The sequence below is a fragment of the Falco rusticolus genome, chromosome 1, assembly GCF_015220075.1.
Source record: "Falco rusticolus isolate bFalRus1 chromosome 1, bFalRus1.pri, whole genome shotgun sequence".
NCBI lineage: Eukaryota > Metazoa > Chordata > Aves > Falconiformes > Falconidae > Falco > Falco rusticolus.
In genome coordinates, this window is record NC_051187.1 from 748,883 (window position 1) to 775,144 (window position 26,262).

Genomic DNA, 26,262 nt, shown 5'->3' on the forward strand with positions numbered 1-26,262 from the left:
CACCGAGCCACCTGCCGTGGGACAGCAGCACTGCCGATTGATCAGGGCACAAGAGCCCCAGCCAGGACCTGCTCCCACACCAGGATATTAGGGGATGCCAGCAAATAAAGCCAAACTTAAAGCCTTCCTTGAGGCTTCCCACTCCCCCACCTGGGTTAATTATCTGTTCTTGCCAAGTGACAGGCAGGGCAGAGAGAGCCCTTGCTGCCAGGTAAAGCACAGTGAAAGTGTGCAAGGGCTCATTCCCAACTCAGACTTGGGATCCCTTCGCCTGGTGTGCCCCAAGACTGCCCACCCACCTGGTGTGGCTGGGTCCTCAGTCCTTACATCTCACAAAGTGCATTACTCAAAAAATACAAACCCCACACGAATCTCAAGCCTACAACCATTGAGAGGTGAACTGCAGCTGCATACAGAGGAGAGACTTCAGTGCAAGGGATAGGGGGAGGAGGATGGGGATCACTGTAGGGACCCTGACACATCCCACCATCCCCAGACTGCTGCAGGCATGGCTCCTTGCCTCAAAGCCTCTCACAGCAAGGCAGGGCAAAGACCCTGGATGTGCTGAGCAAGGTCTCTGGGAGCAATGGGGATAGCAGAGGACCACAGCAGAGCTCTGGGGAAGCTGGGTGGCTCCTTCATCCCATCCTGATCCCCAGCACCCTGCCAGAGCATGGCAGCCCTGTTCGGGCTTTGCTGTTTGTAACCAAGCCAGCAAGGCTGTCACTGCAACCTACTGCTCCCACCCCAGGGCAGACATCCTGCCCTGCTCCATCTCCTCCTCCTTGCCCTGCTCCTGGGGCACAGGCTCAGGCCAGGGACCTCCCCACATACACCTCAGCCTCACTGAAACATTTCTGCGTGAGGTCAGAAAAATAGAGCTCCGTGCAGCATTTATTCATGAGCCAGGATTTTATTTAATGTGCCTTGCAATGCAGGATCAAAGATCCAGAGCAGCACCTAATTAATTATTTTTCTATTCTTCTGTACCACCCCCTAGTTGAGCACTGAGTCCCAGAATGTAAAAGCCTCCCTTTCAATGACTCTGCATAATGAGATGGATTTGGACTCCAGCAAATTTGTTCAGTTTTATGGAGTATTATATGAAAATGCTGTGAAATTAAGTTCTGTCTTTGCTATCACGCCATGGCCATCAGAGTGCTTTTATGTATGGCACTGAGACTAAAAGATGGGAAAGTGAGTTCTTGCTGCAGTAATGTGGTGAACAGGAGAGGGAGGAGCCGTGCAATGAGGATGACATGGTGGGGGGTTAGACTGGGGGAGATAATGAAGGAAACAAGAAAGCCATGCAGATTAAGAGAGTCACAAGCCAAGAGCCTAGAACTGGAGTGGCGGCAGCCATGAATCGGGGAGGACGAGCGGGGCTCCCTTCTCCCAATTTTACCTCTGCAAAGTGCTCCAGCAGCCCTGCTCACAACACCAAGGAGGCAAATGCTGCCATCCTGGGGGACCTGAGCAGAGCTCCCGAGAGAGGGCGGACAGGTTGACTCATGCCCTGGCACACCCCTGCATGGTCTCGCACTTGGCCATCCTCACTCCTGCTGCCCCAGCACACGCTGAGTGGTGTCAGGACATGTCTGGAAACATCATGTTAGTAGATCCATGGTTTTTAAAACAAAAGAGAGCACCATGGGGAGGAGCTGCCCCAGCCCCGGCATGTTCCCAGCACAAACCCTTTTCCCTTTCTGGGCAGTGTTTCACCCCTCAGTGCCAGGAGAGGTGCCCAGCACAGAAGGTGCCATTTCAGCTTGGAGGCAAGGAGAGCCCCCACATCCCTCCCTGAGCCAGCTCCCTTTGCTGCCTGCTCATCCCTTCCTGTTCATTCTCCCCCCTCATCTCTTCCCATCCCCTGCCTTTCTCCCCCTCCTCTTTACATCAGCCCTGCTCTCCTGCATTTACCCCAGAGTGATCTATTTTTTCCCTTGGCAACTTTATAACCCATTTCCTTGCCTGACAGCAATTAAGTAGATGCTTCACTTCCAATCCCATGGCCCATAAACACTGGAAAAAGAAAATGTTCTAAAGAAAACAATTGAATCTGCACGCAGATGCATGCGCATGTGTACAGACAGAGGGACAAATGCGGAGAGCAGGGTGAAGCTGGGGAAGATGTCTGAGCCCCTTCACTCGTGTCCTGACACACACACCACAGCCTCCTCACTTCCAAATGTGCATGTGGAGGGGAGAGATTCCTATAATCCATGAGAAGGCAAGTTGCATCCATCAATCTCTGCAGCTCATCAGCCCAAACCCTCCTGTGCCCAGGGCCAGCTCTCATGCTGCTGCTCCTCTTCTGCCCCAGTTTTCCTTGCAGCACTCTGGCACTCACAGAAAAATAAAATGGCCAAAAAACCCACCCAAAACAAAAAAAAGGGGATTAGCACCCGCCCCGTGATGTATGGGATTTTCTTGATGCCTGACAGGCCCTGAGCATCTGGGGACCTGCACTGACAAATCGCACCTTTCAGTGTGCCGTGAACATCTTCACTTTCCTGGGCCAGCCGGCAGCTGACACGTCACATCGCAGCCCCAGCCCCAGCGTTGGGGGAGGGACAGTGGCTGCCCACGGAGCCCCGGCCACCCCATGAGAGCTGCTCCCGCACCAGCGCGGCAAGAGGCTCTTTGATGGACAAGTCACCAGGAATACGGAGCCCTGTGCCGAGGAAACTCAGGCAGACACACTTTCTAATTTCCATGACAACTGTAATGGGGTTTTTGCTGGTTTGGGAGTGCCGGAGTGTGCAGGAACACGCTCGGTAGGCACAGAGCAAGATCAGCTGCTTCTGCAAAGCCGCCCCAAGCAGGCAGCAATGCCCCATGTGAGGTCTGTGCCGGCCCTGCACCCCAAGCCGGTGGGCAGGAGCCCGCTGCCCGCAGCCCCTGCCCACACAGCCCCAGCTGGGGCTGCCCAGCCGGGGGAGGCAGCAGGACTGACCCCGGGGAGTGCAGACCGGAGCCGCTTCCCACCCTGCCGTAGCCCAAGGAGCTGCTGCCCATCATCACCCACCTGTGCACCCAGGAAAGGGGTCTGAGGAGGTGACAGGAGCCCCTGCCCAGGCAAACAGAGGCAGAAACATTGCCTGCAGTCAGGACAGGACATGAAAGGGTCAGGGACCAGACCTGAGTGATGGATGAGGGGACATGTGCTGCTGGCTGCAGAGGAGCTGCACTGGGTGCACCATCCTGCATGCCTGCCTAGGAGAGGGACTGAGGAATATCAGTGCAGAGGCAAATACAGCTTGGCTAAAATGAGCTCCTTTCCCATCCTCTGAGGAGCTTAAGCAAAAACTAAGAAGAAAACAGCAACCAGTTAGCAAGAGAGCACGAAATCAAGGCAATCACTGAAAAGCTTTGGACATGGCTGTGAATCCCATGGCTGCCAACAGTATCCCCAAACTATTAAGAGAAAAATCAAGATGTGGACAGAATTAGATTGGCTATAGGTGAAAAATGGCTCAATTATTTCTAGTGCCAGAACTGCAGAAGGACATTTCCCTCTGTTCCTGATCCACAACCTCCCACTAATTAGCAGACCTAGCAGAGAGAAAAATGCTCCAAGCTCCAGAAAGAGCAACAGCTAGAGACCCAACATGCCGCACGCATTTGTATGTGCTGCATAAGCTGGGCACAGAGCACAACCCAGGGAAAAATGACACTGGTCTAGTAGGGATCAGCCATGGGGGGGGTTGAGTTTATTTTTGCCCAGTGGGGAGGACAGGTTGCCAGCCCTTGCCATAGCTGGGCTCCTTGGTGACAAGGACTGTCCTGCCTCCAGACAGGGGTGTCCTGCTCCAACTGCTGCGCCCACGCTGGCTCTTTTACCTGCTCAGACCATGGCCTGGCGTCCTCGCCCGCATGCATGCCAGGACAGGGGTAACGGCCTGCTGGAGCAGAGGATTCAGAAGAAGAAACAGGGATCTGTCATGTTGGGTTCAAGAAGTCCTGAGCCAGGAGAGGCAAGGAGTGGCATGGCAGAGTGAGGCTGACCTGCAAGGGGGGGTGCAGGCCTGGGCAAAGCTCAGAGCAGAATTCAGCCCAGCCCTGCGCTCTCTGGGGACAGGCTAGAGGACAGAGATAACTGTAGGTGCTAGCTCCTGAGCCTCTCCTCTCTCCTTTTATGCAGGGATCTTTTAAAGCAACCCATGCATAAAACCAAAAAAAAAAGTTAACAGGAGGCCTTGCCCGCTCCCCAACAAACTTTGGAACATGTCATCAAGAAAAATGATGCTGGCAAGAGAGAAATTCCCTGGGGTTGCTGGCAATTTCCCAGGCTCCAGCCCCAATGAGTGTTTATCAATAATTTCAGGATCTGCCCGTCACAGCCACTGACTGGGAGCACCGGCAGGGAGAACATGGACAGGGGAGAAACCATGAAAAGGGAAATCAATTAATGGCTCCTCAGGAACAGGGATTTGCCAGCATTACAGGGAAAGGTCTGTTCACTTGGCTGTAACAGGGAAACACTTAAACAGTCCTCGGTGACACAAAGGCACATCCCAAGCCAGGGCTAGCTGACAACATGGCTAGCTAAGCTCCAGGCAGGGCCAGGGCTGGTGACAGCAGGTTGCCACAGAAGAGGGAATGACAGAGCACAGCAACAGCTACACACACTGAGCTGCTCATGGCCTGGCCCTGGCTATACACTGGGGTCAAAGCCGCTTCAGGCTCTGTCTCTCCTCCCCACTGTCCATGGAGCCACATATCCAACCTGGGAAAGGAAGGGGAGGCCACGCTGGCAGGAGGTGAAGGGGGTCCCAGCTAGGTGGGAGACCAGAGCAAAGCACTGAACCAGGCCCACAGGACCTGCCTGCAGGCTCCGTCATGCCACAAGCTGCCAGGCAGCCATCAACAGCAGATCACTCCTTGTGCTGGGCCTTGCATCTGCACCACCACACTTAATCACTGCTAATGCATCCATCTTCCATGAACTTGCCTAATTGCTTTCTGAACCAGGGGCTGTGGGTCCCTGAACCCCCCTGGGGTGCCAAGTTCCACAGCATAATGAGGCACTGCATGAAAAAAAGAAAATTCTTTTCATCTGTGTTTTAAATGTTGCCTGATTGTTTCATTTGATGCCACCTATCTATGAGAAATAGTGAATATCCATTCCCTATTTCTCACCTTTATATCACTCCTGGATTTATAAAACTCTATCCTATGTCACCTCTATTGTCTCTCTTCTAACCAAGAGAGCCCTACTTTATTAGTTTCTTCTCACACAGAAGCTGTTCAGTGCCTTTGATCAGCCCTGTCATCCTTTGCTTTACCTTTCTCATTCAACTACCTCCTTTTTGTGATTGGGCAACCAAACCCGCACACAGCATTTGCACTGCAGCATGGTGTATTATACATTGGCATAATCCTGCTGCCTGTTTTGTTTTCAGTCTCTTTCCTAATAACTACCAACAAGCAATTTGCTGTATTTGACTGACATCAGGCACTGAGACGACATCTTCACAGAACTACCCACAGCGATGGTGAGGTCTCTTTTCCTGAGCAAGAAATATGAAATTAAAGGCCAGCTTCATGGGTCTGTAGTTAAGAACACATTCTCATCTGCATTAGTTGGACTCAGCAACATGCATCTGCCATTTTGCCACTCAGCCACTCACACCATAAGATTCTCCCACAACCCTGCCTGATCAGCTTTAGATTTAAATTGTCCCAGCTGTTACTGGTAATGGCCAGCAAAGGAGATCAGTGCAGGCAGGTGGGATATTAAATTCACCGCACCCAGCTCTCCCAGGTGGGAGACACAACTTCAGGTGCATCCCCATATCCTCCTCCCAGCACATTGAACTACTTGTTTCTTTATAGGCAGCATGATCACGAGGGCAATGACAGCACACATGCAGGGGAGCAGGGTCTTTTTTTTTTTTTTTTTCCTCCTTACCGCAGTGGTGCTCCCAATGTGACTTTTTGCCCACCATGTGCAGTTTTCCCTCCCTCGGAGATACCTTTACACCCTACCCGAGAGAAGGAAAAGCCCATGGATCCCACGAGCGTTTGGGCAGAACTGCAGAGATCGGGCTCACCGGGAGCGCGCAGCTTCCCCGGTCCCCGCCGCCGCCGCCAGCACCGCGGACAGCGCCGGCCCCACGGGCCGGAGGGGTCAGGCCCCCCGCCCGCCACGGTGCGTCCCACAGCGAGGCCTGGCAGCCCCCAGGGTGGGCAGTGTGACACCCCACACCTGGCCGCAGCACATCCTGCACCCAGGGAGCCCCACGCACAGGAGCTACAGCTCCAACCAGGGCACAGCGCAGCCCACTGCCAGGCCCCTGACACGGGCCCTCTCACGGCACCCGCTGAGGGTAGACCCATCCACCCAAATGCCAGCCCACGGCAGGGAAAACTGTGGATGTGCAGCTGGATGCCTTCATATGAGGGATGAACATGTTCACCATCTGACACACACATCTGTTTCTGCGAAAAACATCCCCGATTTCTGGCTTATTCAAGCTCCTAAAAAATCTTTATCCTGTTCTAAGAGCTGTTGTGGACTGCCCGTGCTGCTGCCTGCAGTGGGAAGGGCCCCTTAGCACGCCCAGCCCTCAGCAAGCATCCTCATCCCTCAGGCCAGCATCCCAGGGACCAGCCATTTAGCTGCTGCAGGGAATTTTGTTCCAAGCAGTTGGCCCAGCATCCTAGCTGGGACCAGACTGGGAGCGCTCAGTCCTGCACTTTCTTCTGCCAAGCTTCAGCTGTCCCTTCTGAAAGAACATTTCTTAATTAATATACTCTGCATCATGTCAGAGCTTCTCATGTATTTGTGCTTCCTCCCTAGGCACCTTCCTGTCTGTCCCTCTTCCAGCAGCAAGGTGATTACACAGGCTGGGCCCCTGCTACTGGGTGTTCCTGAGCCACGGTCCTAGTGTAGCTGTAATGGATTGGTGACACCGTTATATTTATGAGTATTTCAAGAGAAAGAAAAAGGCTACTGGATGTTCATATGTTCTTGTTGTATTATTTAAGAGAAGCCATTCGAGAGCACAGGAGAAGCAGTGTCTGCTCCCAAAAGGAGGAAAAATAATGGAGGGGAATATTTGCAAAAAGCTCAGTTAAGTAAATATTTTATGCCCAATAAAGTTATGGCTTTTGAATGATGCATGCAAGAGAGTTGAAAGGAGGTGAGGCAGAGAGTGAGGCAACATACAGTGTGTGGTGAGTGTGAAGGTGTTTCGGCAGGGAGGCAAAGGAGAACACAGTGCCCTGGCTGGTGCCTCTCACCCTGGCTGGGCAGCTGCTGGCAGGGAGAGCACAGCAGGCCAGGGCTGTTCCAGTTGCTGGACTGACAATGCTGTTTTGCTGCAGAAAAGTTAGCAAACCTTACAGGAAGACTGTTCTGCCCCAAGTGGGTGATACCAGCTGACATGTGGACCCATTTCATCCCCTTCTCTCTGTACCAGGCCCAGGGAGTAATGACAAGAGAAAACTGCATCAGGCAGGAGCCCTCTTGCTCTCCAGAAGCTCTAAGCTCTATCTATGCACTCTGTAAGACACATCCAGACCACTCATTGTAAGATTGTACCCTAGGCAGCCAAGATACTGCAGAAAGGCAACATGGCCCTGCATGAGGTGGGCTCTGGCAAGCTGGAGGGATGCTGCAGTGAGCAGCAGGGAGAGGGGCACCACCAGGTTGGAAAGGAGTTTAGTGCAAGGTCCCTGGCAGCTCAGTGGAGGCATCAGTGATATTCGGTAGGAGCCATGCAGAGGCAGGGTATAGGTCAGGGTATCCCAGGAGGCTCGTAGCCCACTTGAAGTGTTGGGAACCATGGCTGCCTCAGTGCTTTGCCTGGGAGAAAAATCAGACTTGCAAGGAGGGCATGGGAGCAGGGACCAAGGAGTAAAGAACTAGAAGACAGAGGGATTGCCCTGGTCCAGGAGGAAGAGGCAGGCAGGGAAAGCAGAATAAAGGCCAGTCAGGCAGAGGGAGAGGGCAGGGGTGGTGACTGAGGGGAGGAGAGCAAGGCCAGCACATAGGGGGAACGATTCTCTGAGCAGAGGAATTCTCCTCCTGGCAGGCAGAAGCACAGGGTGAGCATCTGGCACAAGGTAAGCACAGAAAGGAGTAAAATACCACTAAGTGTAATAAGAAATGTACTTAATCGATGAGCTCTGCAGCTGAGGATCAATGGGAGACAGACACAGCCATTAGCTAAGAAAGCTGAGAAAGAGCCCTAGGCTCTGATGGAGCTCTTCTCCATCTGATGGATGATCTGATGGATGCCGGGTTTAACTGAGCAGCAGAGGAAGGGTCCCAGGTGGAGAGCAGAACCAGGCTGCAGCCATGAGTCAGGGCTGACCCCCTCTGCTCCTCAGGGCACAGACCCCCAACAGGGAGCAGAAAGAAGAGCCCAGGCCATGGTCTGCTGAATAACAGAGTGCTGAGCCCCAGGAAGCACCACGGACTCTGGACCAGACATGAGTATTCAGGAACAGTTGTAAGGGTGTGAGGAGAAATGGGACTGCTGCTGGCAGGGAAGAGAAGGGACTCAAGCCCCATATCATCATTCAGGGACATTATTTGACTGGGGAGAGGAAGGGCCAGGGTTTTAGCCATGAGCCTTTCTCCTGCAGACCAAAGGCTGCACTGAACTTCAGGTGCTGGTCCTTGCCGTGGGACCCAGCCCAGGAGGGTGCAGGTGGCTATGGACATTCAGGGGAGATCAACTGGAGCAGAAGAGACATGCAAAGCCTCACTTGCACCCATGCTGCTTGGCTGACAGCTGCCCCCTCAGCCAAGGGCCAGCTGCAGAGCTGTTTTCCTCACTGCTCTTGTCCCTTTGCCCCTCTCCTCATGCTGAGCGCTGTGCTGGATTGCTCCCCAAGGGCCACCACACAGAAGAAGTTCAAACTGGATGGCAAAGAGGTCACCTTCCCAAGAAGGTGTTGCACAAGCCCAAGTAAATAGAGTTGCTGCAAAGTCAGGGATTGCCCAGGCCTCAACCTTGAGAGATGTCCCAGTGCCCCCCCTCTGACCCAGCATGCTTGGAGCACATCTGGGTGGTGCCAGCTTTCAGCTGAGTCACCAGGCAAGGGGCTTCCTCTCTCCAGAGTCTCGATTTTTAACCCATGAGCACATTTAGTGCCCAGGAAGGCAGACAGCCCCAGGCAGCAAGTGGGCACAACCTCCAGGTCTTACCGACAGCGCTGCAGCTGCCTCAGCCCTGGCTTCCAGACCCTGCCACACTCCTGCCCCAGACTCCATCAAACACCCAGCTCCTCAAGCCAGCCCAACCCCAGCACTGAACTCCAGCTCCGTGCTCCCTTCACATTTCCAAGCCTGTCGCCCTCAATTCTGACCCCTGCTACTCCCCTTCCCACACCTGCTGAAACCTGGTGGCCAAGAGCCTGATCATACCCGAGCCAGCAGAGAGAAGCAGCACTGATGTCCATGCAAGGGAGTCCTCTGGGACCAGGCACATAGCTAGTGATGTCTCAGGAGCATTACAGCCTGAGGGTGTGCTTAAAGCAAAGTTTCTGTACATGGCTGTGAAGAGGAGCAAAGCGGCTGTCCCCAGAGGTCCCTCCCAGGGGATAGGCTCTTTTCTCCCACTGGGGCCAAAATCATAGCCCTGATCCCAGGAGGCTGCTCCTGGTCCTCCTGGAGCACAGGACAGTTGCTCCATCCCTACACACCACTGGATCCTGTCACCGTGGGCTGTGCAAGACACTCCTGCCACTGTCCCCTTTCCCAGACCCCTACAGGGACAGCTGCCCTGTGACCCAGCATGGGCTGGGGTGAGGGGTGTCACAGTGCCGTCTCACCTGCTGCTTTTCAGACTCGAGCGCCGACCGTGGGTAGCTCGGACCAGCTCAGCGCCCCCCGCCACACGCTCCTCCGGACCCAACGCGGCCGCACTCAGCACCGCCCTGGGGGGCAGGTGGGAAATTGCCCGTCCCGGCTGGTAACAGACAACCGGGCAAAGCTGCACACGGGGCGAGGGGCGGGCGGGCGGCGGGACAGGCCCCTTCTACGGCCCGCCTGCCCCTCGCAGCCGCTCCCGAGGGGGCCACCGGGTCCGCGCCCCGCCTCGGGCTCCCACCTCCCCCCGGGGATGCCCCGCCAGCCCGCCCCCAGCGGCGGCTGCACAGCGCCACCTGGCGGCCGGGCCCGGCGCATCGGCCGCGCTGCCGGGGGTGTCCCGGGGAACGGCCCCCCCGCCCCGTGCCGCTACGGGCCCTGCCCAGGCTCGGGGACAGCGATGTATGTGACAGCGGGACACGGCCGGGCACAGCTCCCCGCAGCCTCGGCGCTCTCAGGAGCGCCGAGGGAGCAGTTTCACAGGGGTGATACCCTCCCGGCACAGACACGAGGCCCTGCCAGAGCTCCCCTGCAGCAACCAAAGCCTCTTTTCCAGCCTTTACGAGCTGCTTGGCTGGAGCATCTTCCTCCCTCCATCTGCCTCAGGGCTCACGCCAAGTCCGGGGCTGCTCCTGGCTTTGGATTTCATGCAGCACACCATCGCTGCTGCTCTGCTCCCTATTTGGAGGCCATTATCAGCACTTTCTTCACCTGCATCCCAGTTCCTTGGCCATGCTTGGGATAAAGCAGCTTGAACACCCCCAGACAGCACTGGCTCTCCCAAATGGCAGTGGGTGGGAGCAAACCTGGGTGTCAGCTCTGCCTAGGAACAACCTCCTCTCAAAGAGCTGCCCTTGGCCATGCTCTACAGGTAGCAAAACAGGGTCTGCTGCACACCCGTTAGCTCCCCCAAAGCATCCTGTCCCCAGCAGCTTCCACACAGTCCACAGCTTCATCCAACACCCTGTAGCTCCACGTGCTTCCCCCACAGCCACTCCAGACCCACTCAGCTGCAGAGCTCCTCCTGGGTCTGCCCATCAGGGCAGCGTTATGGCTTTAACCCCAAGGTCCTCCTGGCATGAGATATTTCCATGACACTAATGAGCTTATCTAGGCCCTTGGTGCTCAGGCAGTCATGGGCTGGGAGCGTTGCACTCACCCTGCATCTGGGTTGCACCAAACTGATGAAGGAGGCAGGCTTAGTGTGAAGACCAAACCAGGGCATCTCCAGCTGCTTTGTTCAATTCTCTCCTCACCCTTCTGGCCACCTTCTCTCTCCCTTTTCCCCTTCCTTCACCCTTTTTCCAACAGGCTGCAATATGCAAAAAACACTGGGACAGTGCAACTGACCTACAGAGCAGAGCTGCTCCAGACAGGACAGCGAGGTGAGCAAAAGAAAAACACCTACCTGCTTTCCATCAATTCATCCACTGTCTTATGTCCAAGCACACCATTTGCAGGCTGCAGCAATCCTGCAAGCACCTGGGAAGGGGCTCTCCCCAGGGAGCAGAGAAGGCTGCAGCTCAGCTTGTCTCCAGAGAAAGCAGCCCCCACCCAGAGACACCCACCTCATGCACCCTACCTCTCTTGATGTCGCTCAGATCCAGCTCTCTGCCATCCTTCCACTGCCCAGCATCTTCCTCCCTCTGTGCTCAGGCACAGCAGCATGAGAAGGGCTCTTAGGGGTGGGGAGGGGCTTTTGTATAGTGTCCCAACCCCGCCACCCCCCCCAACCCCCCCTCCAGCCAACCAGTCTCACCTGGGGAGCCCTGCCCAGGCATTGCTCAGCTGTCAGAGCCATCACCAGGGAGCAGCTCATGCCGTGCCAGTAACCGATCCCCACAGAGCCGAGTGACTACTCGTGTGGGACAAAGCGTGACACTCCCGACTAAAATTCAAGTGGTACCCCTGAGAAATTTACAATTTAATTTTTCCTCTAAAAATAAAAAACAAAGAAGGAAAACTGCCCAGCCCCTGCGTGCCCGACCAAACCACTCCCCCCAGCACAGACCCCTGGCAGCTGCCCAGCACTGCCCATATACATTTGCATGCTGCAGGGGAGCTGCGGTTTTGCCCAAAGGATGCTCAGCATGTCGCTTTTTCCAAAGGCTGGAAACAGGCTGGGCCCCCAGGCAGCATGTTTCAGACAAACAGGGCAGTTCCACTGGTGGATGACTTCTCTGTGTTCACGATTTCTATTTTCTAGCCCCTTCATCTGTCTTCACCCACTTAATTGGTGCAAAAGTGTGGGAAGAGCAGTCTCGGCCCCAACACGCCTTTGGAGGGACCATCTTCCCCAATTAGGTGTTAGGACTGACAACTCATTGCTCACTGTACATTCTCATGTGTGTTTCCAAGGATGCAGGGTAAGTGCCATCAGCAAGGGACCCATGATCTGGAGGGTGTTGAGCAGGGACATGGTGGCCCCAGAGCAGCCACAGCCCCTCAGGCACATTTGCTGTAGGATAAGCGCCTGGGGTGCTGTTAGTGCAAGGTCAACAGCATCGGCCTTTTTAATTGGAGATTGACAGCATCCCCAGGCTGGGTGGCCAAAGGTGATGTTCTTTATCTGTGTCTCATGCTCTTCATGTACAGAATATCAAGATGTGCCTTGGGACACTCATTAAATATTCCCCCAAGATTAGAGCAGTGCTTCCTTCTCTCTAGCCTCTTCCCTCCCAGCAGAGCCGATGAACATGATAACTTATCGGGACCTTCCCCTGCGCTGTAGCAATGGCATAGGGACTTAATTGACCCACCTCAGAACAACATGCTGAATAATTAGGACTTTCCCTGAACTTGGGAAGTGATAACATCTTTATTATGTGAGCCCTTTAAACCCTCAGTGCCTGCCAGGCCCCTCTGTCCTGGCTGAAAGGACAATATCAGACCCAGGATAGCAAGTGCTGATAACAAAACTGTTCCGTGAGTGAGGGCAGTGCCAGGGCTGGCAGAGCAGGTTCCCGACCCGCAGCTCCTCACCACTGCCCAGACAGATGGCACCTACCGGAATGGACAGACACAACCCAGCAGAGCCTGTGCCAGCCTGGCCAAACCCAGGGCATGGTGACACACTGGTCACACTGGCAGCCTCCAGCACCACAGCACCCGGCACAGCCCAGCAGAACCCAGCACAGCCTTGCACAGCACAGTGCAGCCAAGTACAGGTCCAGCACAGCCCCACACAGCCTGGCACAGCCTGGCATAGCCCTGCACAGACCTGCAGAACCTAGCACAGCCCAACACAGCCCTCCACAGCCCCACACAGCCAGCACAGCCCCACAGAGCCCAGCAGATCCCCATACAGCCAGCACAGCCTTGCACAAGCCAGCACAGTCCCACAGAGCCCAGCACAGCCCCACACAGCCTTACAGAGCCCCACAGAGCCCAGCAGGCTCAGCTCCCAGCAAAGGGATTTCCCCTGGGGCTGCCATCAGACCAACACTCACTCCATGCTCTCCATTAGCAGGAGGAAGGGTTGGCACGGGGCTCAGCAGGCTCCATCTCAGCGTAGCTTGGGCTCGTTTCCACTGTCTTGCAAACAAATCACCCAAGGCTGCGCTCCTGGCTTGTGTTGGCCATGAGGTCCCTGGTGGGGTCACTCAGACCTCTTGCAGTATCCTTGCACAATTATCCCATGTCACACTCAGGAAACACAGGCGACTGAGACACCAATGCACCCTCAGGAATCAGTCCAGGCAGAAATACTCAGAGATGCTCAGGTCTACAAAGAGACTGTCATGTGCCAGGAAGGATGAACCATGGCATGTGCATGGGACTTATCTGCCCAGCTCACCCTCGGGAAAGAGATCAAGGAATGATCCCAGACAATGCTGGGGAAACCAGTGGAGACAGCTCTGCTTGGCAAGGGCGGGGATGGCTGGGCAATTAGGAAGCAAAGCATGGAGCAATAAATCTGGAACCTGAGCAGAAGGAGATCAACAAAGACAAAAAGGTTGAGAGTTCAGACCCTGGGGAACCAAGGCAACCTCTGTTATATGTCTACAAAAGCCTTAAACTCAGTTTTGCTGAGAACTGAGTCGTCAGCAATGATTAAACCCCAGAGAAGTCATAAAATCAGCAGATATTGATAAAATGGGACGCTGATACAGTGGAGCTCAGTAGTGCACATGTGAATGAGGGTCATCCACAGCAAGCAGCAGAGCCTGAGCAGTGGGAGCTGGGCTGATGGGACACGGGGGCTTCAGAGCTGGGCTCATCATCTGTAGCATCTCTGAGGGTTGCTGTCATGAGCAAGATCCAGGGAAGAGCCTTCTTCCCCAGTATGTAGCTCCACAAAGCCACCTTGAGAACCTCAAGTAAATCCAGGCTCATTTCCAAGTCTCTGAGCACCCCTCTCAAGGTGGATGAGTGGCCCTAGGAGGTGGGTGAGTTGCCTTTTGAAGCTGAACTGCTGACCAAAGAGCAGGGCACCAAAAGCCAGGAGTGTGGAAAGGACACGGCAACAGGCTTCAGGGAGCCAGCATGGGATGAGAGCCGGCAGTTGGGGCACAGGCTGGTGCAGAGCCAGGTTCTGCACTGCCACAGGAGCAATTCTTCCCATTCCGGAATACTGACATCACACCTGGTGCCGCTGATGGAGAAGGCAGATTCGGTGTTTGAACCAGAAGGAAATCGAAGCTAATCTACTTCAGTTAGGCAAACAACAGAGAAGAGACTCATTCTGATATGAAGTGCTTGCTGAAGCCATGCACCTGATCAGCAACTGCAAGATTAGATAAGAACTGAACTTAGTCCCATCCTGCATGTATTAATTGTGAGCTCTCTGGATGTCTCAGCTATTCCAATTCAAGGCCATGAAGATGTTCGCTTCACTGGGGCTGTTGTTTGCTGCCCTCTCTTTAGCAAGATGTGTCCCTGTGCAGCAGGTACCCGACCACAGCAAAGTCCTCTTGGTGTCCTTTGATGGCTTTCGGTGGAACTATGACCAGGACGTAGACACCCCCAACCTCGACGCTATGGCTGCGGAGGGGGTGAAGGCGCAGTACATGACTCCTGCCTTTATCACCATCACCAGCCCATGTCACTTCACACTGCTGACCGGTGAGTCCCTGCCAGCCCTGGGCCAGATGGAGCAGCACAGGGAAGGGGAAGGGCAAATTTAAGGCTTACGCATCGGTGAAGGACACTAAGTCAAGCAGCCATCCAGCCTCAGTAGCAGGCAAAGCTTTAGAATAGAGGCAAGGCAATAGTTGCAGAAAGTGATGGAACTGAACCTGTATTTATCAAAGGTAAATAGCACCAGACCAACCCGATAGCCTCCTTTCACAAGATAAATTATTTTTTAGACAAGGGAGATGCACTAAATTTAATCTTTCTGGACTTCAGTAATGTATTTGATACAGGGCCACATGGGAAATCATTAGTTAAGATGGAGATGAACATTAGTATAAAATCTCTAACGTGGGGAAGTAATGGGCTACAGGGAAGAGGACAGCAGGTGATGCTGAGAGGAGGTTGTCAAGCTGGAGGGAGGGCAACAGGGGAATTCCTGAAGAATCGATTTTGGAGCCAATCTTATTTAATATTTTAATTAATAACCTTGGCATAAAAGAGTGGAACATGCTAATGAAATCTGCTGATGGGAAAAAGGCAGGGAGGCATTGTCAATACAAGGGAGGACAGGGATATCATGCAGAAGTAACTGTGCAGTCTTCAGGACCATAATAATAAAAATAGCATAAAATGTTAACAGTACAAAGCACAAGCCTTTCATTCCTAACGGGAATTTCTACTGCATGCTGACCTCATGGGTTGTGAATGACAGAGAAAGTGAAATACTAAAGCTATTAAATGCAGGATAACGGGGAACCCTGCCTGCACCAAGAAGGGCAGGAGCAATTGCAGGTGGCACCGGCACCTCCAGGGACAAGGATGCCCCCACTCAGGATGCAAGTGAGACCCACCTGGGATCAGCCCACCCACGTGAGGAGCAGACATCCCTCGAGCATCACACTCCCTGCCCTGAGAAACCCACTTTGTTTGAGGCAGGGGGAGGAAGAAGGCAAAGCAGAGGTGAAGGGAGAGCTGGGAGGGGAAGGAGAAGCTCTCTGCTGACCCAGAGCCAGCCCACTGCCCAGCGAAGGGGCGAGACACCCCCACTCCAGCCGCAGCCTGGCTCACCCCTGGCCCCTCCATCTCTCCTGACAGGGAGATACCTGGAGAACCACGGGGTGATTCACAACATGTGGTTCAACACCAGCACAGGTCAGAAGCTGCCCTACCACAGTACGCAAGGCGTGGACAGCTGGTGGGACAACGGCAGCCTGCCCATCTGGATCACTGCTCAGAGACAGGCAAGTGCAGCAGCCTCCTCTCACGCACAGACGGATCCTGCCTGCAATCATGTAGTAAAAGCTACAGGCAAGCCACGATCTCTAGTGGCCATGAGCTAACATCCTGACTGCAAACGACAGGCTAATTAGACCAGCAAAAAAATTAAATCCCCAGACACCAGCAGGAATAATTATGATCATTCTATTAAAAATAGCAAAAAATAATAGATGCATTTCAGCTTTATTAAGACATTAATAAAACAGGTTATCCTTTTCCTCTTTAAAGAAACTTCAGCTGGTTCCTTAGGGAGCATCATGAGCCCGGGGGTTTCATACACTCTGAGGCACATCCCTCCTTTCTGCAGCCTCACTCAGGATGGTTGAGCAGCACTGTCAGGAGCTGGTCCCATCTGTGCTGGGGACTTCAGCAAGGCCCTCCTAGGTCCCAGTAGGCTTTGAATCTGGCTTTTAGGTGGACCTGAGACCTGGCCCAAGACATGTACCTTTGCCTGTATTTACCTGCCTTATTGGCTTCACTGACTTCAGGGTGAGTGCTTATATGATCAGAGTAAAACACACCTTAATGTCTTGACGGTCAATGGCTGGAGGGTCCATGCAAGGTACAAACAGCTCAGTGTTTCCAAAGTTGTAACTAATGTTACTAACGCAGTGAGAAAGCCAATGTGCAGGAGTTCTGGGAAGGGCAGTGCTTTCAATTAATCACTTTTAATTGGCAATGAGCAAGAAAACCTCATTAGAGACAGAGGTAGACATTAGGGGGGTGAATGAACTAACCACATTAGTAGATGGTTGCACTGACAGATGGAGAGATGCTGCAAAGTGAGTTCAGGTGAGTTTATGCAATGTCTCCATTAACAGGGCTTAAAGACAGGCTCTATCTATTTCCCTGGAGGAAAAGCAAAATATCAAGGGGAAGAAGTGAATATGAAGTTGGTGGAGCCCCTCTTCTTCAACTACAGTAATGAAACCAACTGGAGAGAGAACATTGACACCGCCATGGAATGGTTTACGGTGAACAACCTTGACTTCATTGCCCTCTACTTTGGTGAGCCAGACTCCACAGGACACAAGTACGGCCCCGAATCCCCACAGAGGAAAACCATGATTGAGCAGGTGGACAGAACTGTTGGTTACTTAAGGCAGCGTATCCAGAAAAGCGGCCTGGAATCAAACCTCAACCTCATCATCACATCTGACCATGGCATGGAGACTGTCATAAAGAGCAACGAGATCCACATCAAGGCAGTAGAGAACTTCACATTCAAAGACATCCAGTTTGAACTCTTAGATTATGGACCAAATGGACTACTGGTGCCAAAAGAAGGAAAATTAGAGCATGTGTATTCAGTCCTGAAAAATGCCCACCCAAACTTACACGTGTACAAGAAAGCAGACTTTCCAAGGAGATTCCACTATGCCAACCATACCCGGATCACCCCACTCGTGTTGTACAGCGATCCAGGATACGTGATCCATGGGGTAAGATGTATGCGCAGACATATCTTGCTGTCTTTTGGGGAATCTGCATCTCTCCTCCGCTCCTTCTCATAGCACCCCAGTATCTACCCAGCTTTATGCCTTTGTGTTGATTGGTCTCCCTAAAAACTGATGGAAACTCCATCTTTTTGTAAAGACCTTCTCTGCTGTTTAGGAGATAAAAGGTCCGGAAGTCTTGGAGCAGGACTTGCACAAACACAACATATCTGTTGCAGGATCCTCTCCCAGCCTGGCATTAAGGGAAGGCCCAAAGCCAAGGCCAGCAGGCATCTTCCCATTGTAAAGCTCCTCAGTACAACAAAATCCAGATGCACTGACACTAAGGGAGGGAACTTGCAAGACATAATTGCTGAGAGGTGTGTCTAGGCAGCACCCTCCACTTCTGCAGTTTATTAGGTCAACTCCAAAAACTCAAAGAAACTGAAAGAGGGTATATTTAGATTAGATATAGATATTTACTATGAGGGTGGTGAGGTGCTAGCACAGGTTGCCCAGAGCAGCTGTGGGTGCCCCATCCCTGGCAGTGTCCAAGGCCAGGCTGGACGGGGCTTGGAGCGACCTGGGCTGGTGGGAAGGGTCCTGGCCCATGGCAGGGGCACGGAACTAGATGGTCTTTAAGGTCCCTTCACACCCAAACCATTCTGTGATTTGATGAAACCACACAGCCTGTTAAACTCTGCAGCTGCAGAACACAGCAGGCGAGATGTGCGCTGAGAGGTGGAGGCAGCCAGCAGTACTGTGATGGGGGGGCAGGAGGGACTGGGCACTCACCCCCACTCTCCCCTGCAGAGGTACAAGGTCCAGTTCAACAAGGGGGAGCACGGCTTTGACAACGAGGCCATGAACATGAAAACCATCTTCCGCGCCGTCGGACCGGCCTTCAAGCAGGGGCTGGTGGTCGAGCCGTTTGAAAGCGTCCACGTCTACGCGCTCCTCTGCGAGCTGCTGGGCATCGCCCCCGAGCCCCACGACGGCGCCCTGGCGGCCCTGCGGCCCCTGCTGCGTGAGCGCCGCCCCGCGGGAAGAGCGACACCCGCCGCCCCCGGCCCCGCCGAGCCCTGGCAGGGTCTGCGCGAGCGGACTGTGCGGGGGGCCCTGCCCTGGCTGCCGGCCGCCCACCCAGCCACCCCGGCACCCCCAGCCCCACCCAGCGGACCCGGCGCCCCCTCCTCAGCAGCAAACAGCCAAGGGCTCGTGGGGCGAGATGAGGACGGGGAGATCACACAGCAGTTACTGTTCACGGGCAAAACAGGCTCCATTTGGGGAAATTAGTTTAATTTATTACCATTCACATCAGAGTAGGATGACAAACAAAACCAGAATTTAAAAACACCTTCCCCCCACCCCTCCTTTCTTCCCGGGCTCAACTTCACTCCCAAATTATCCCCCTCCTCACCCCGAGCGGCACAGGGATGGGGACGGGGTCAGTCCCTCACATGCCGTCCCTGCGCTCCTTCCCCCTCACACTCTGCCCGTGCCCCAGTGTGGGTCCCCGCCGTGGGTGCATGCCAGGCACAGCCGCCAGCGTGGGTCCCCGCAGGGTCCTCAGCCCTGCCCCAGCCCAGCTCCGGCTCAGGCTCCTTTTCCCAAGGGGCCACAGGACCTGCCAGGAGCTGGCCCAGGGCGGGCTGCCCACGGGTCACAGCCCCCTGCAGGCACCCCCTGCCCCAGTGTGGGGCCCTCCCCGGGCTGCAGGTGGGGGTCTGCTCTCCTGTGGGTTCTATGGGCTGGGGGCACTGTCTGCCTCGTCGGGGGCTGCCAGGGAACCACTGCTCTGGCCCCTGGAGCCCCTCCTGCCTCCTCCTGCACCGACCTGGGGCGCTGCAGAGCTGGTGCTCTCACACCTCTGTCCAGCTGCAGTTTGTTGTGCAGAGCTTGATCCCCTTCTTAAATACATTATCCCAAAGATATCACCATTGCTGATGGGCTCGGCCTTGGCCAGCAGTGGGTCTGTCTTGGAGCTGGCTGGCATTGGCTCCATCAGACATGGGGGCAGCTTCTAGCAGCTTCTCCTGGAATCCACCCCTGCAGCCCGCCCCCACTACCAAAACCTTGCCACACAAACCCAATACAAGGTGAATAAATGTCCCCAACACCAAAGCAAAGCTCTCAGCCCTTGGCAGGTAGGGGCAAGAGACGCAGAGCGCTGAGGCCAGCAAAGCGTTGTCCCTGGGGGGAGCAGACTGGGTGGCTGTGGGTGCCAAAGCCCCTGCACAAGCTCCCCCATGTCACAGCCTACTGGGGGGACGGGGCTCCTGCTCACCTGGGCAGGAGCTGGACACCAAGCAAACTCCTCCTCTTGGCATTGCAGGTTCAAGTGCTCCTCTCCCTCCTGCCAAGAAGCTGCCGGTGATGCTGGGAATTGCTCTCATTCTGGGATGCTGGGGAGGAAGATACTAACCCCCCCCCATCAGAGGTAACTGACTCTAAGGACATCCAGCAAGCCTCCTGGAAGTGCTCCTAGCACATCCTACCAAACATGCCCCATTTGCTCTTGGTCTCTCTGGGTTTTGTCCATCTGTGAAAGCTTATGCTGCACATTGCCCACCAGCCGCTCCCTGCAAGGCATGGTAGACCCTTTTGCACCAAAGCAGAGGGACCCAATTTCTACTGCCCAGGTCAGCATTGAAAGCACCCAGGGCATTTGCTGGGCTAGAAGGGAGGGCTGGACATCCCTCCTGCCTGCCGCTGCCTAGTCCCTCTGCTCTCCAGCCTCTGTGTGGCTGGGTCCAGGCAGGAGGGCAGTTGTGTGAGCTTCACAAAGGAGGGATGAATGCTTCACTGCCTGCAGCTCTGCATGTGCCTGTCTGTGGCTGTAAGAGAAATAAGGACATAAGTTTGTTGCTTGCCCTTACTGTGCGTATGTGCCTGGAGATCCATAAGGACAAGTAATTCTCAACCTAATTCCCTGGCACTTCCAGCACCCTGTACCCCCAGACGATACCCACAGGCTGCGTGTACATGAAATAAGTAACAGCAGTGCTGTGTTTTCCTGTCTTGGCAGCCTCCGAGTTCCAGGCAACTCTAGCAGAAATGTGTGGCAAGATGAGGAAGGACGTGGCTCATGAAGACAACCAGTCCCAGCCTCAGATAATTGTACAGAGTTCCCAAAATTTCCTCAAATCACTGATCCACGCTCCTCCAGAATGACCAAGTTCTGGAGGGAGATGTCTCTCCCAAGCTTTGGGATGCATGCCGGATGCACTGCTGTGGAAGCTGGCACTGATGTACAGTCTGACCTTGACCAGGTATCCGCATTACCCCAACTTCCCCATCTGCTCAAGGCAGAACAACTCCAACTTAGTTTGGACCAGGGACAGTTAATACATGTTGTGTACCTAAAGCAATTAAAAGTATTTGTTCTGAGTGCACCGGGAGCCTCCTGTAAACGGTGCTGAGCTCTGGCATGGAGTGGGCAGCCTTGACACACTGAGGAGACCGCAAGGCCCGGCTCGTTCCCACTGGCTGCAGGGCTGGGAGAACCAGCTCTGCTCTGGCAAAGGCAGCCACCCGGCCCAGGAGCCTCGGGGGGATCCCAGAGTGTTTGCAGCCCCTTCTCCGAGAGCTCTGTGCGCCCTCGGCACCATTCTGCTTGTCTTTCTGTCCCTTACGGCTGCGGAAAAAAATGGGAAATATGTGCCCCTGAGCTCAAATCCTGCAGACAGGATGGGCCACAGCTGCGCTACTCCACAGCAGCGCTCAGGAGACTCAACCCATCTGCAGCCCTCATTCAGCTCCTGAGAGCTCTGGGAGGGGGCGTTAATCCTTGATGTATTTTGGAGAGACAGAGGATGGGGCAGCGACATGGCCAGGACACCACCCCCCACCCCCAGCTCAAAGCAAACATGCAGGACCCCCCCCCACCCAGCTCAAAGCAAACGTGCAGCCCCACGGCTCCCCAGCCCAGGCCATGCAGAGTGTGTGCCGGCTTGTGCCAGCCCACCGGTACCCGCTCCACGGCGGGGCTGATCCCCCCTGGATGCAAAAGGCCCCTGTAAGAAGCCAAGCGTCTCCCTGCAGGAAGCGGCCCAGGATCCCTCAGCTGGGCTGCAGTTGAGGGGACAGGGAGTGGAACCCGCGGCCCTGCAGCCCCACTCCCAGTCCTTCCAGCGTGGCATTAGCGTGGCAGCTGCCCCGGGCCCCATCCCAGATGTTGAAGTGCTTCTCCCCAACCCTGTGCCTCATCTCGGGCTCGATAAACATCTGTTGCCATAGAGACTTGCTCTTGCTGCCTTCCCTGCATCGGCTTCACCCAACGAGATGAAACAAGAAACGCACTCCACTCAGAAAAACAGGAAGAAAATGTTTGGCTTGAAACTGTGCTGGGGGTGGGGGTCAGGCCGGCAGCATGCAGCGCAAACAGCCCAGCACCAAACAACAGGGAGGCTCCAAAAGGGGAGCTGCACAGGCCAGCTTATTATTATTTAAAATAATAATAGCAGTGCATAGCAACTTTCCCAGTGATGCTGCTGGGGACCTCGGGACTTTCCAAACAGGTTGGCACAACCATGCCCATTTTAGGGACAGAGGCAGCCGGCTCAGTTGTGAAGCTGGTACCACAGAGATACCCACAGAGCTCAACCCAACGCTGCCAGGCTCCGCACACCCTGTGCTGGGTGTCCCCAGCAGTCGGCTGTGGCAGGTACAGAGCAGGATGCTCGCAGGGCTGGTCCCAGTCTAGTTCCCAGACCCACGTAGGCAAACATGGAGTTTATAGTGACCGACATCTGATGTGAATCCTTACCTAACAGCCGATTTTTGCCTCAGCTGTGAACGGGAATTTACCTCCTGATTCAACAGACATTTTGGTGAGACAGGGCTCTGTCAGAAAAATCTCTTGCAAGGTAGATACTGTTCTGGCTGAAGACTGAACTCTTGCCATATCCCTGCTGGGAAGATTTCCACTGCCCCTGAATCGGTTTGTGATTAGACATACCCTGGAGCAGCTATTTTCACTCGGTGTTGGGGGAAAGAAAAAAGAAAGCTCTGACCACAGTACTCCTGCAGTCCACCCGTATTTACAGCACTGAACTTTGTGTGTCTGAGCACCGCAGGAACCGGGAGGATCCCGCCGCCCGGACACGAGCCGGCCTCGCTTCGCCGTCTACCCCGCAGACCCTCTCCCTGTGGCCCCCACAAGCTGCTGCTCCCCTGGCCCCCCCACAGTCGGACCAAACCAGCCGGGACCGGCCCCTGCTCCCCGCGGCCGAGCGGCGCAGCCGAGTCCCGGTGCAGTACCGGCAGCCGCCGGGAGGTGGCTCCCGAGCCGCGCTCACGGCCCGGCGCCCCCGGGGGAGCACGGCGGGGCGGGGCGGGCGCGGGGGCCGCTCCTGGTAAACCCCGTCCTGGAGTATCTTCGTTACGGCTGCCCCGGGGGCATAAATTCCCGCCGGGTCTCGGTGTGAAAGGCTTCGGCGGCTTCCCCGGGGAGGAGTCACCTGCTCGGTGCTGCTCGGTGACAATGCAAAGCTGAAGCTCTCAGCGGCACAAGCTTGGGACCCACCTCTGGCAGCCACTGAGCCCAGGGTGCTCCCCAGCACTCGGCACCCACTGCAGCTCTGCCTGCACCAGAACACGCAGGGTTCCTCCAAGAGATGCCCTGGACATTCACATCACGCACTGACATAAAGCTCCCAGTCCCTTCCTCCCCTCTGACAATGCTGCCCCAGGATGATGGATGCTTCGAAGTCCCTGGCCAGAGGGGTGAGACAGATTCTTCCCCCCAGGGGGGTCAGGAGGTTTAACCCCACAGACACACAGAGCTGTGACAGCCCAAACTGGCTGCTGACCCTCTGCTTCCCCGCTGTGTACTGCATCCCAATTTGCTATGCATTTCCACACCATTTGCTTCCCTTTCTTTTTCCTGCACTAGAAAGATGCTTGCTACCCAGGGGTCCCAACTGCTCCAAGATGGTAACATCACAACAAACATATAGACACGTATTTATTTATGGCATACACACAGTTTGCAGGAAAACTGCTGCCTCTTGAAATGCCTGGTCTGGGGTGGCACATGCCCCTACAAATCCTGCACACAGCCACAGGACCCAGACGATGTGCTCTCTGGTCATCCCATCCTGCAAGCTGCACAGTTCCATACCCGGCTGCACGTGGCTGTGGTGCCCAAATGATATGCAGATCTCTGTGCTTCAATTGGCTGATGCCTTGGGAAAGCAACCACCATTTGCCCACAACAAACATGGCTACCGTGGCCCAGCCGCTCCCCAGGCTGGCCCCAGCTTCATGCTTTGAAGTCCGGAATATTACAGATCCTTGGCATCCCCTCAGAAAACCCCATCACTATTAACCCTGCCCCAGGAAAGCCCCGAGCCTGCAGCGCTGGAGGGAAGCATGGGGCACCCCTGCCAACGCTCCTTCCTCCTGGTGGGTCCAGGCACAAGGACAGAGGCCAAGTGCCCTGTGGAAACAGCCCTGACCCCCACCCTGGACCTCACCAGCCGGGGCTCTTTGCTCTGCAAGCCCCCTGGGAGTGGCCGTGCCCCTCGCAGCTGGTACAGAGCCCGACAGGACGGGCCCCTGGCCCCTGCCTGATGCCCAGCCCCACCAGCAGCCCTGCGATGCCTGCTCCAAACCCTCCGACCCACCAAAAGCACCACCATTTCATCGGAAGGTCTGGTCTTCAGGTGAACACCTTCCTCTGACAGCAAACCTCCACCCCACTGTGGCAGACCCCCGCTACCAACATAACGCAGCATACAGGGCATTCCAGGGATGTCTGGCATACTTGGGAAGAGCTACAAAATTACGTTCCACCAGATTAGTTCAGGAGTCTGGGTCTCGTTTTTAGGATGCCAAAGGTTTTCTCGATGACTGCTGAGTTTATTGGCTCTGCTGTCACTTAGCTCAGCTGGGGCTGGGGAATGTGGCAGCCAAGCTATTTACTGTGTGTTCCCAAGTTTCTCCAGGAAGACGAAGTCTCTCTCGGGGATGGAGAACACTGAATTCAGCCCAAAGGCACTCGCAGGTGGAGCTGCAACTCGGGCAGTAGGCATCTCCTCCTGCATCTCCCTGGGCAGCTCTGCCGCAGCCAGAGCCAGTGCAGCCTCTGCGGCAGCTCCGGCCAGTGGCCAGGGAAGCGCAGTCACTGGGACAGTCCCCTCTGGCCAACTCAGCAGAAAGGGGACACCCCACTCCGCCAGGACCCGTAACTCCCCTGGGTGTTCCCTCTGCAGCCCCAGCCTTCCTTGCCCTCAGTCCCATCGTGCAGACACCATCCCTGCCCTCCCCAGGGAAGCTGGAGGCAGCAGCACAAGGCAGAAGGGCAGGGGAGAAAGGTACTCATGGACGATTTTTTTTTTCCCCATCACTAAAACATCCTGAAATGCCAAAGAGAAAGCTGGGCAACCCTGGGACAGCACCCCTGCCACTGGGATGGGGCAGGCAGCTATGCTTCAGTAAGATCATTTTATTACGGCTGAGCCCAAGAGCCATCAATCTGAATCACAATGTAAAAAAATCAGGAGATTTTAACATATAAACAAATGTAGGATTTTTTTATTCGCTTCCTGTTTTTGTAAATCTTCAAAGCCACGGGTTCTGGCTTTTTTAATGATTAGAGTGATTTGTTTTCTTTCTTTTCCTTCTTCTTTTCTGAGAAAAAGTGAGATTTTTCATTTAACCACACACTTCCATCACAGCCACCAAATAACAGGAAATCTGTGATCAACCCGAGAAAGCTGCTGCCCCAGTGCAGGGCTTGGTGTGCTTTGCGCCCCAAGGACAGACCAGCTCTGCCCACGGCCATCACACGCAGCTTTCCAACTGCCAAATAACCCACAGCTCCAAACTGGGGGGACTGGCAAAAAGCACGGAGCCCACCGCAGCCCAGGTGCAGACCAGGGCCAGTTCCCAGTAAAACCCCAGGGATTTATATAAAAGAGATTTCCAGTCCACGGAGCAGCGCAGCTCTTTTCCCCCCAGCAGATGAAGGGGACTCCGCTCCCCACCAAAGTGGAGGTGTGAGAGGGAAAGCGTGTGGCTGTGCAGCATTAAAAAGGCCGTTGCTGGAAGCAACTGCTCAGGGCTCAACGAGGGGTCAGGGACAAAGCTGCCGGCACAGCCCCGCGCCAGGCTCCAGCCTCCGCAGCGCTGCACACACTCAGTCCCCAAAGAGACCCAAGCGCAGAGGGCTGCTCCCGCTTCCCATCCCCGGCCTCCCTCGGTTCATCTCCTGGCGGCATTCAGCTCCCAGCACCGGCGAAGCAGACGCCGGCAGCCCGGCGAGCCCCACGCACTCGCACAGCCGGTCACCGGAGCTGCACACACACCGCCCTCAATGCTGTATTGTGCGTGCACACGGCTCATGCGCGCAGGGATGGAAAGTCGCACACATTTTTTTACTAAAATGTAAAATATGCTGCACACAAAGAGCAGAGCTGGCGAAAGGTAAATTAACTTGGAACAAAGAAAAAGTGCAGCGCTGGGTTATATTTCTGTGTCACCTTTGGTAAAAAAAAGGCTTCTGAGTTCTCCCAGTCAGCGAGCCACCCCAGTAATTGTAAAAAGAAAACAATAAAAAATGATAGCGCTCGACCTAGGACAATGACCCTGTATCAACCCGGCACCCCAGGTGCATCCACCGCCCTACAGACCCTGCATCAG

General features: G+C 54.9%; 1 protein-coding gene across 1 annotated transcript in view; it reads left to right on the top strand.

Moving 5' to 3' along the window:
- Nucleotides 1–22,977, top strand: part of ENPP7 (ectonucleotide pyrophosphatase/phosphodiesterase 7) — a 35,208-nt gene extending 12,231 nt beyond the window's left edge. Inside the window, exons 2-7 of the mRNA XM_037400205.1 lie at nucleotides 14,693–14,890; nucleotides 15,998–16,143; nucleotides 17,002–17,622; nucleotides 18,430–18,643; nucleotides 20,645–20,736; nucleotides 22,807–22,977. Of these exons, the coding sequence (XP_037256102.1) occupies nucleotides 14,693–14,890; nucleotides 15,998–16,143; nucleotides 17,002–17,622; nucleotides 18,430–18,643; nucleotides 20,645–20,736; nucleotides 22,807–22,977 (1,442 nt within the window). The remainder of the gene's footprint in view (nucleotides 1–14,692; nucleotides 14,891–15,997; nucleotides 16,144–17,001; nucleotides 17,623–18,429; nucleotides 18,644–20,644; nucleotides 20,737–22,806) is intronic.
- Nucleotides 22,978–26,262: the final 3,285 nt, after the last annotated feature.